Source organism: Emys orbicularis, chromosome 4 (genome assembly GCF_028017835.1).
Source record: "Emys orbicularis isolate rEmyOrb1 chromosome 4, rEmyOrb1.hap1, whole genome shotgun sequence".
Taxonomy (NCBI): domain Eukaryota; kingdom Metazoa; phylum Chordata; order Testudines; family Emydidae; genus Emys; species Emys orbicularis.
In genome coordinates this window covers 11,390,365-11,401,496 of record NC_088686.1, presented here as the reverse complement: position 1 = coordinate 11,401,496, position 11,132 = coordinate 11,390,365, and the positions used below count along the sequence as shown (strand labels likewise).

Here is an 11,132-nt window from a genome sequence, read left to right as displayed (position 1 = left end):
CTACCCCTTCATTAATGCAATTCTTAAAGGGTTGCTTCATCTTAATTAACCCAGTAGTTCCAGGCATGCAAGGTGAGCAGCAACGGCAAGCCACATTAAGCAGAAAGAAAGCAAAGGCAGGACTACAAATATACAGAAACTCTCTCTTTAAAAAGGTATAAACAACTTTACATGTGTAAAAGTAATTCAATTTCACAAAATGCAGGTTAAAAAAAAATCAACCATATACTGTATTTCATGAACACTGGATATCCACTACACTGAAAGGAAATCAAAGCAAACAGGAATTCCCCAGTTTCAAGTAATCCTTGATGCCTTTTTGGCCAACTGCATTATACCGTAACAGGTAATTTAATAGCATTTATATGCTACAATTTATGCAGCTAACCTTTCACGTATGATCCAAATTGATAGTTGTGTCTAGTTAACATTCACCTATGTTTGCCCACACATTCCATATTAACTCTTTGAGAAACTATTCAAGTTAATTATATTGCAAATTAAAGACAAATTACATTCTGTATGCTCCTTCTAGATTTGAAAAAATAGGTTTTTAAAGGCTTGTCAAAGTTTAGAAGAAAAAAATTTCCATTAAAAAATCCAAGATTAAAAAAAAATCATTGACATTTTTTTTTCTGATCGAGGGTACTAATAGAAAGATTATTACAAACATACTACAATTTGATCAAGAAGACTTCATGAATATGCCGCTGATGAGCATGCAACACCACTGATATCTGTCAAGTTCCAGGTATCAATGTATCCCCATTTCATCCCCCGTCAGGCCCCTTACCCCCCCCCCCCAGTAATAACAGTATTATAAAAAGGTAAAATCTAGAGTTAGTGGCAAAATCTTCACAGTAAATTGTTAAAGAAAATGTTATTGTGGTCATTTGTAAAATGGCATCAGTCAATTGGACCCTGAAAAATTAGTTTGATGCAGTTGTGTTCCCCAGTCAGCTGTGCTGCACAAAAAGGGCAGGAAGCATGAAATGCATGAGTACCATGAGGCAGTGGGATTTGAGACCAGTATTTTGCAGATTTCTCAGAGCACACATGTCCACAAGGGGTGAAAGCATAAGTTGGAGGACCAGCATCCACATAAAACCCTGCCTCGCAACCAAGCCAAAGAGGCACGTAGGGACCAACGGTTCTGCACATAGGACACTCGCGCTCATTGGCTTCTGTGTCACTGCGATGTCCCCAGTTGTGATAGCCATGAACGTGACCACAGCTCAGGTAAGCCCAAGGCTGTTTCTCTTCTACCACATCTTTACGGTTAATGCTGGGAAACGCTAAAGTATTCAGCCCAACAGGACACTGTGGCCTAGCGGCATTTATCTCCTGTCGCAAAGCTTCAATGTGTTTCTGAGTCGGTGTGTGAAACAGACCATCTGCTGTTCTCCACAGAAGAGTGGCTCCACACAGGTCAATGAGAGAGCCATCTTGTAGGATGTTGGTCTCATTTTCTACCTAGAGGTACAACACAGACATAAATTTGAGATGGATCTTTTACAGACAACTTAGCTAATTCTTTGAATGACTCCTCTTCCTCAACATATACCATTCACTCCCACAATTCTCTGGTAAAATCCTCAGACTGTTTACGAATAACTTCTCTGGAAATTATCCTCCCCTCCCCCACTACCCCTTTGATGTGGGGGTCTCTCTCCTACCTACCATGTCTCTTTCTTTCTCATCTTCTAGTATGGATCTTCCCTGGGTCTCTCTCTAGCATGGATTTTCTCTATGGTTGTCTGTTTTACTTACAGACAGTTCTGACAGGATTTAGAGAGTTCCCACTCCTTCATTCTGAGTTGTGTACCAGATAGTCAGCTGTATCACTCCTTCAGAGCTTTCTGTTGCATTTTGCTTCCTTTGTTTGGGCGGGCAAGTGACATTTTATATTGCAGATACCAATGCTAGCCAAATTCACAAATACTTTTGTAAGTTTAATACTAGAGCATAAAAGTAACTGACAGCTAAATCTTAGTCCCCAATTTTCAGAAGTGAGGAGCACCTATTACTCATATTGAAGTCTATGGAAGCTGAAGGCACTCCGCTCTTCTGAAAAATCAGGCTCTAAGGGCACGTCTTCACTACCCGCCGATCCGGCGGGTAGCAATCAGTCTATCGGGGATCGACTTACCGCGTCTAGTGAAGACGTGATAAAATCGATCCCTGATGGCTCTACCGTCGACTCCGGAAATCCACCGTGGCAAGAGGCAGTAGCGGAGTCGACGGCGGCGCGGCAGCGGTCGACTTGCCGCCGTCCTCACAGCCAGGTAAGTCGACCTAAAATACGCCACTTCAGCTACGCTATTCACGTAGCTGAAGTTGCGTATCTTAGGTCGACCCCCCGCTGTAGTGTAGACCTAGCCTTAGTGTATAAACAGGCATTGTGTACAAACCACAGCATAAGATTTACTGTCTAAAACTTCTCATTTTCTCTTCTGAATGAAAGCAGGTGATTATGCAACATTTTGAGAGAATATACTGAACAAAACAGCAGCTTCGGTGCAGCTTTCTCTAATTTGTTTTAATGTCACAAACATATAGGCAACTTGCGCTGTTGGTACCACCCTTGAAATGATGAATGCACATTAAAATGTGTGTGTGACATTAACTGAGAACAGACTGCTTCTCAGGACTGAGAAGTGTATAATTAACCAGCATCAGCTTTTCACATTGCTAAGGGGTGGAACATCCAGTACTGTCATATCAAATAAATATCCTGGATATTAAACAGAGCACTTCAATAAGTGTGGCTGGCAGGAGGAGTGATCACACTTGATATATTAATTTAGCCCAAATTTGTGGATTAAGAACAGTAAATCATCCCTATAAAAACCCTAGATAACGATACAATAATCTATTGATAAAAGGTAATTTACAGCAAGTGCTACAGGTACGAAGTTCAGTGATCAGAACAGAAGCTCATCAAATGAGGAGTCAGAGAATTCTTTACAAACAGAAAAGGGAAAGGTTTCTTGGTATCATGGACTGAACACATTGCAAACTTGGTGGATTCATTTTTATGAATTCACTCAAAGAATATTGCTCACAGCAATACTAACCAGTATGCCATGTAATTTTATTTACAATAAGAAGGCAAGTTGTTTTATCTGTGGAAGAGGAGACACTTATTCTAGAACCGCTTTTCTTCAGCAGCACTAAAGGTGTTTTGCTAACAGTGTACAATTCTATTCTGTCATTGTATTTTTGAATATAGCAAAGGCACCCACAGCCCAGGATATGGTGCTCTCCCTTTTTATATCAGTTACAACCAAACTAGAATTAATAAGTCAATGCGTCGTTGCAAGAGGTAGGAATACCTGGGGGAACAACAAGTGCCTACTCAGAAGGGGAGGACTCCTGCTTCTAAGAGCTGCAGTCCTAAGCAACCCAGACAGGGAGCATCAGTCGTCTCCTCCAGATATCCATAACAGTCAGCGATGGAGGGAGGGGAGGGAAAGGGTGTAGAAAAAGAATCTCTTGAGCCCCAGAGTTGGAAGACGCAGTAGGAGTGTGGCCATAGAGTGGGGAGGAGGGGAAGAATGGGTCGCCCAGTAAGAAAAAACGTGAGGTTGAAAATGGATGAGTGGGGGCTGGAAAATTATTACCTACACTTCCCCCAATCCTCAGAGTCTAACAGTTTGATGGCTGAATAGTTACATCTGACCCCTCCTTAGAAAAAAGGAAGGAAGAGACAGATGAGGAGCTGGGAAGGAGAGCACTGTAGCAAAAAACCCAGAATAGATGTTGAGATGTGCAAACCCCTCCCCTCAAAGGCCTGGTGATAGTATGGGGACCCTGCTTTCTTTCCCTCTCCCTGCAAGTAGATCAAAGAACAGCCAGGCCTCTTGGGGGTCTTTAGGCAGCTGGAGAAGGAGCAGTAGAGCTCACTTCTCAGGACTGACTCAGTAACCTGCTCAGATCTCCCACAAGGGACCCTCCCTGGCTCTTCTATCTGTAAGTGGTGTGTGTGTGTGTGTGTGTGTGTGTGTGTGTGTATGTGTGTGTGTGTGTGTGTGTGTGTGTGTGTGTGTGTGTGTGTGTGTGTGTGTGTGCGCGATCAGTGATCCCCTACCCCAGTGCTAGGTGTGACAATGCTCAAACACAATGCTGTACTTCATGTACTCCACACCTCTAATATCACAATTCTCAGTGCCAGAAAAAAGAGGATTTCCTATGTTAGTAGTACTTTGGTTTTGAATAACTGTGCACTTTCAACTTACTAGCTTCCCCCTTTGTTGAGCAGATCTGGTTTCTCGTAGAGTATATACATCACCACAGACAGAGATTTCCCGCCACACTCCAGGTTTAGACTCTTCGGTAAACCCTCCTTTTGGATGCATGACCAGAACGCCATTGGTTGTTAATCCATCCATGTGCCCATCAGGATTTTTCCATTTTGCTGCCTTTTCCTAGATGTAACACCACAACAATGGGAAAGAAGGCAGCCTTTTACTTTCAAAGCCTCAAGAGTATTTCACCAGCACAGTTAGTGTTTATAAGGGTGAAGAACACTGTTGGTGAATTCTAAGGCTGGTGGGTGATATTTTCAAAGCAGCAAGAGATTTAGCTGCACATTTTTAACCAGTATTTAAACTTTTGCAGAAAATTGTTACTTCTAACTCAATAAACCAAATGTCACACATGAGATGCCTGTGCAATCACTACGTTGGCTTTACAGACATATCAGCTAACACTTAAATCATGAAGATGCTGTTAACCACTGTAGTTTATATAAATTACAGTGTTTGCTGTGGCTTATACTGGGTGGCTGTTATATCTTTCCTTGGTAGCTAGCACTCATATAGCCAAAACAATCCCTCTGTAAGTCTAATTAATGGTGAATGCCTCGTCAGAACTTATGTTGCGCCCTGAAGAGCTGTTGCCAGTCTTTTCAACAACAACAAAAAAAAGAGGCCACTTAATTTAGACTCCGATATTAAAGATAGGTAGAAGCCACCGTGAAGAGTTCACAGAGTGGCAATAAATTTGGCTAATAAATTTGAAGTTCCCATACATTTTTCAAATAATAGAATTACAGAGGTTTTAATAAACCTAGGCACCAAAGTCAATGGCAATATACACAAATTGTAATAAGCAAATTCTTGTGCTTTTTTTTTTTTTTTTTTAGATCAGTCATATGGCATAGAGGCTATTTTTGCTTGTAGATAACATAGAGATCAATAGTACTTACTCCAAGAAATATGTTTTTAGAAGAGTCAAATCCTGCTGCAAAAATCCTTGCTGTATACGGTGCATTCCTATCGCAGACAATCCTGCATGCAAACCTGGATATGGTGCTTTGTGTGATCTGAGTTTCATCATTGTTTTGACTGCCAGAAACTGTATCTGTTACTACAAAGTCTATAGGGCTTTCTGTTGATCTCCCAACCTGCAAAAATTCAAAATGCACTTGATATACAGCTCTCTAAATATACCGCACAGAAACATCAATGCTACCGTTTTGACAAAGTTAATTTTGATCACATCAATTATCCACACTCTGCCAACCACCTGTCTGGAAGGTGAAATTCCTGCTCTGGACTGTCATATTTTCAAATATTTGCCCTTGGCAAAAATTCACCATTTTCATAGCAAGACAGCTTTTCATTTGATAAAACTGCTGTGGCTGTGTATGTACCGGCAAATCTGAAGCATATTAATTTTATTTAAAAGGGGAGGGGAGATTTTGGCTAGCAGTGTGAAAATGTTGGTTACTGCTGTATTTCATACCCCCTTCTCTGCAAATAAATACTATACGCCTACATTCAGATAAATAAAAAGTTAAAGAACTTTCTACTGTCATTTTAAAACTGCCATGAAATTAAAACATGTTTTTAGACCAAAACAGCAGTTTTAAAAATATATCTTCATAGAAAATGAGAGTCTAATTCATATTTTAGATATCATTGCATTTTGTAAGTCTTATACATAAAATTCTCAGGACAGGATACTCATTTGGCCAGATGTACTAGAGCAGGGGTCAGCAACCATTCAGAAGTTGTGTGCCGAGTCTTCATTTATTCACTCTAATTTAAGGTTTCGCGTGCCAGTAATACATTTTAACGTTTTTAGAAGGTCTCTTTCTATAAGTCTATAATATATAACTAAACTATTGTTGTATGTAAAGTAAATAAGGTTTTTAAAATGTTTAAGCAGCTTCATTTAAAATTAAATTAAAATGCAGAGCCCCCCGGACCAGTGGCCAGAACCCGGGCAGTGTGAGTGCCACTGAAAATCAGCTCGCGTGCCATAGGTTGCCTACCCCTGTACTAGAGCCACCCATGTATTTATGCAAGACATTTTAAATAACACTTTTTGTATTAAGCACTTACTCTGAGAAAAATAAAGCAGCTGAGATAAGGAACAAATCTCTCATAAAGAGTCCTAAGCATTTAAAACTTTCCCCTTACATCTATAAAACAATTCTAAAACAAGGAACAACTGTGCATTTGGAATCGCAAATTATAAAATGGACAAAGGGATCTGACTATCGAACAAAGGTGCAGACACAACACTGAGCTGGTACTAGTACTTCTATATGCAAGTAATGTTACACCACTCTGGACAGTAATCAGGTAGTCATAGGTTAGAAACAAAAAAAGGAATTTAAAGTACTTCTGAACAGATGCCTTGTGACCTGCTGCTAACCAAAAGAAAATTATAAATATTTTGTATGCCAATGTAGTTTAATTCCAAGAACCCTCATTTATATGACAGGTTTCAGAGTAGCAGCCGTGTTAGTCTGTATCCGCAAAAAGAACAGGAGTACTTGTGGCACCTTAGAGACTAACAGATTTACTTGAGCATAAGCTTTTGTGGGCTACAGCCCACTTCATCAGATGCATAGAATGGAACATATAGTAACATATAGTTAATTAATTCTAGTTTAATTCTAAGCTTTTCTGAAGCTTCAAAAACAGACTCCAATGAGAAACTGCTGAACTAGAATTAATTTGCAAACTAGATACCACTAACTTGGGCTTGAATAGAGACTGGGAGTGGCTGGGTCATTACACAAATTGAATGTATTTCCCCATGTTAAGTATCCTCACACCTTCTTGTCAATTGTCTGGAATGGGCCATCTTGATTATCACTACAAAATTTTTTTTTCTCCTGCTGATAATAGCTCATCTTAATTAATTAGCCTCTTAGAGTTAGTATGGCAACTTTCACCTTTTCATGTTCTCTGTATATATATATATATATATATATATATATATATATATATATATATATATAAAAAATCTTCTTACTATATGTTCCATTCTATGCATCTGATGAAGTGGGCTGTAGCCCATGAAAGCTTATGCTCAAATAAATTTGTTAGTCTCTAAGGTGCCACAAGTACTCCACCTCATTTATATGTAAGCTAAGAACTTCTCAATGAAGATCTTTAAAAAGTTTTGTGAGGAGGATACAATCTGTGTAGCTTACTTGCACTTCAAAGGCCAGCAATGGGAACACATATATGGATCCATCATGTGCATAAACATCTCTGCGGGTAAAAAAGAGCCAATCTCTAAAACATCCCCCCTATAAATCCACTCTATCTATACAAATAGAGAAGAAAAGCTCTCCAAGAATTAAGCAAATAAATGACACTGTTAATATTCACCCTATCAAATGAACCTGTAGCAATGATACAAAAAGCAATCCCATTTGTAAAACCCTGCTTACTCTAGAACATCAAACTATGCAGCAAACCCACAAATACATGCTGAACCTGACATTTTAACATATTAATATAAAAGCAAGCGAGGATTTCCCCTGCCCCAGCTCCAGATTGCTTTTAGAATTTAGTAAATTTGCTAAAGCAAAACCACATAGAAATAATGAAAGTACTAATCAGTCTAACCAAAACTATTCACTTCAACTTTTCAGAGAACGTAAGATTTTTAATAGAATGCACAAAACAGATACAGTAAAAATTAGGTACACAAAGTTGGATGTGTGTCAGTTTGTGCTGCTTAAAAAAAAAGTCAAATTAAAAATATTATAGAATGCTCCATTAACTGTACCTCCCTTGAAATCCTATTTCCAATGGACTTGTATTTACCTCCCTATGGAATTCCTGTTAAAAGGTACCATTGTTGCACAGTAGCAACAGATCGGTCAAATTCCTGCCTGACTTCAGAACGTGTTACAGATTTAGAATCTGTTCCCCCTTAATTCAAACCATAACAATGTGAGGGTCACCTCAGTCATGCTGAAGCTAATGAGCTTTATTTTGCTTTAATATGAAAAAAACTCAACAGTCTCAGTAACCTGCATATAAAGGTTAAACTTGGTCCTGATTCGGTGGTAGCTTTGACAGATTTCCCAACAAACTTTTAGCACATGTTGAAGGCTCAGAAGTTATCTTAGATTGTGCCTTTTCTTATCAATGGCACATGAATATTGGAAGTCATCAAGACACTCTAGTCTATGATTTTGCATAGTGATGCAGAGATCAGTCAAATGCTATAAAATGTAACACACTTGTAGATCTACTTAAAGGGACATCAGGCACTACTATATAAGTTGTTTGCTTACTACAAGTGTTTCCCACTGTATTTCTTCCAGCTGTTAAACCTCTAACTCTGGATTGCTATTAGAGCTTTTAAGGCAGTTACAACAACGGAAGAATGGTCCTATTGGCCTTGAAAGCATGACATCAATCCAAGTGTTAACTCTTGGCTTTCTGCATAGCCACATCAAATCACCTGGCAACCGGGAATCTCAACTGTTTTAAGCAACAGAGGGTCCTGTGGCACCTTTAAGACTAACAGAAGTATTGGGAGCATAAGCTTTTGTGGGTAAGAACCTCACTTCTTCAGATGCAAGACTTGCTTTTGTGAGTAAGAACCTCACTTCTTCAGATGCAAGACTTGCATCTGAAGAAGTGAGGTTCTTACCCACGAAAGCTTATGCTCCCAATACTTCTGTTAGTCTTAAAGGTGCCACAGGACCCTCTGTTGCTTTTTACAGATTCAGACTAACACGGCTACCCCTCTGATACTCAACTGTTTTAGACACTAGCATTAAGATCTATAGGCTTGAAGCTTTTATTTCCTGTGCCCATCGGGCTTAGACATTTCTGAAACGAGAGGAAATATTTAGTTTTTTTTAAAAAAGTGGCGCAGGATAAAGATAATCCTGAGATTAACACATTTGCATTGATAAACATATATTTGTACTAAACTTATATTTTGATATTCCATTCTCTTTGTAACAAGACGTAGAATTACCTCTGTGTAACATAATACTACATATTAAATGCCGTAAAGCCATTTAAAAAAATCTCTCAACCTTTTAAAAAGTAAATTCAGCATTTGCTAGAGGCACTAAATTCACACAGGACTATGATAATTTAAAACAGCAGCATACTGTCCTTATGGATGTGGCAGGAACTACCTTCACAAGAGAGAGCTATCCAGTCTCCATGCCAATTCAAATCTTTTGCCTTTGAGACTATCCCCCCCAAAAAGTTAATCAGTACCAACTGTAGTGATTTTGGCCACATGGGCAATTATCCATTAGGAGATAAGTTGACCATTAAGTCATTTGACAGAGTCAAAGGACAATTACTCTGTACCTACACTAGATTTGAACTACCAATTTAGAGGTGAAAGGTTCTGGATTTCATTACCATTTCTCTGAAAGATTTAGTTCCCCCACCCAGTGTCTTTCTTTTGGAAGGTCATGCTACTAAGTATCAGTTTGCAGATTGTTGCTTCGATTTGTTTTAATACTTTATGAGCTCTTATTTAGAGAGATATAGGATATAGTTTGGGACACATACATGAAACATGCTAGTGGCTACAAACACTGCTGTACTGTAATGCTGAATTCAGAGTAGCAGCCGTGTTAGTCTGTATCCACAAAAAGAACAGGAGTACTTGTGGCACCTTAGAGACTAACAAATTTATTTGAGCATAAGCTTTCGGGGGCTACAGCCCACTTCATCGGATGCATGTAGTGGAAAATACAGTAGGAGCTGATAATAGCTCACCTTAACTGATCACTCTCCTTATAGTGTGTATGGTAACACCCATTGTTTCATGTTCTCTGTGTGTATATATATATATATACACACTTATATTTGTATATATATATACACAATATATATATATATATATATATTCCTACTGTATTTTCCACTACATGCATCCAATGAAGTGGGCTGTAGCCCACGAAAGCTTACGCTGAAATAAATTTGTTAGACTTTAAGGTGCCACAAGTACTCCTGTTCTTTTTGCGGATACAGACTAACGCGTCTGCTACTCTGAAACCTGTCTTTGAAGATGGTGGGCCAAATTCTCTGATGATGTAAACAAGCGAAGACCCATTGACTTTAATGGAATTTTACTCAATGACAACAGAAGAGAATTTGACCCTACTACTTTAAACAGAACATCGGAAGTATTGCTCTACTCTGAAAAATAAAGCCTTCATACTCAAATACATTCAGGGTCATCATTGCTTTATAGTACGTGTGACATTATTGCCATGAACTGAGACCGTATAGATCATTGTTGAACCAGGGTCCTATGGTTGCACCAGGTCTTGTACAGAGGAGGTCAAGTGGGGTGTCTATGGAAAGGTTGTAATTTGCTGGTTATGATTATGCTGTCAGTATGTGTGTATCATTTTTGTATTTGAAGTTATGAAGATTGGCTATGTACTTGTATCTCAATGTGTTTGATTCTAAGTAGCCTCAGTGAAGCATTTGGTCAGCTTCTCGAGAAAGGACTATTCTCAGTAAGTGCCCAGTCAAGAAACACTTAACTGACAATGGACTTTGGTAGACGCCAATCCATATCTGAGCTTTCCTAGGAACGTTCAAACTAAAATGTAAACAATGGCGTCGGCCTGCAAAAAGCTGAATCATTCATGGACATGTGACTTGCCCAGGTGGCTACAAACTCCACTTTGTTGCTGTGACTTTGCACAGAAGAACAAAGGGGTTTCTGCCCACAAGAGAGAATATAAAAGGCCCTGGAAGCCTCTCCATTTTGTCTTCAGCTGGCTCAAGAGATGGCCTCTCCACCCCCAAGAAATGCCTGAAAGAAACTGGAACAAAGGACAGTAACTACGGGTGTGTGAGTGATTGCTGGACCCAGACTAGGAAGGA

General features: G+C 39.2%; 1 protein-coding gene across 1 annotated transcript in view; it reads right to left on the bottom strand.

Annotated features, from left to right (window-relative positions):
- Positions 1–906: 906 nt before the first annotated feature.
- The window catches only part of PELI2 (pellino E3 ubiquitin protein ligase family member 2), a 124,472-nt gene continuing 114,246 nt past the window's right edge, over positions 907–11,132 (bottom strand). Inside the window, exons 4-6 of the mRNA XM_065403648.1 lie at positions 5,210–5,407; positions 4,239–4,427; positions 907–1,473 (exon numbers count right to left, since the gene is read on the bottom strand). Coding sequence (XP_065259720.1) covers positions 907–1,473; positions 4,239–4,427; positions 5,210–5,407 — 954 coding nt within the window. The remainder of the gene's footprint in view (positions 1,474–4,238; positions 4,428–5,209; positions 5,408–11,132) is intronic.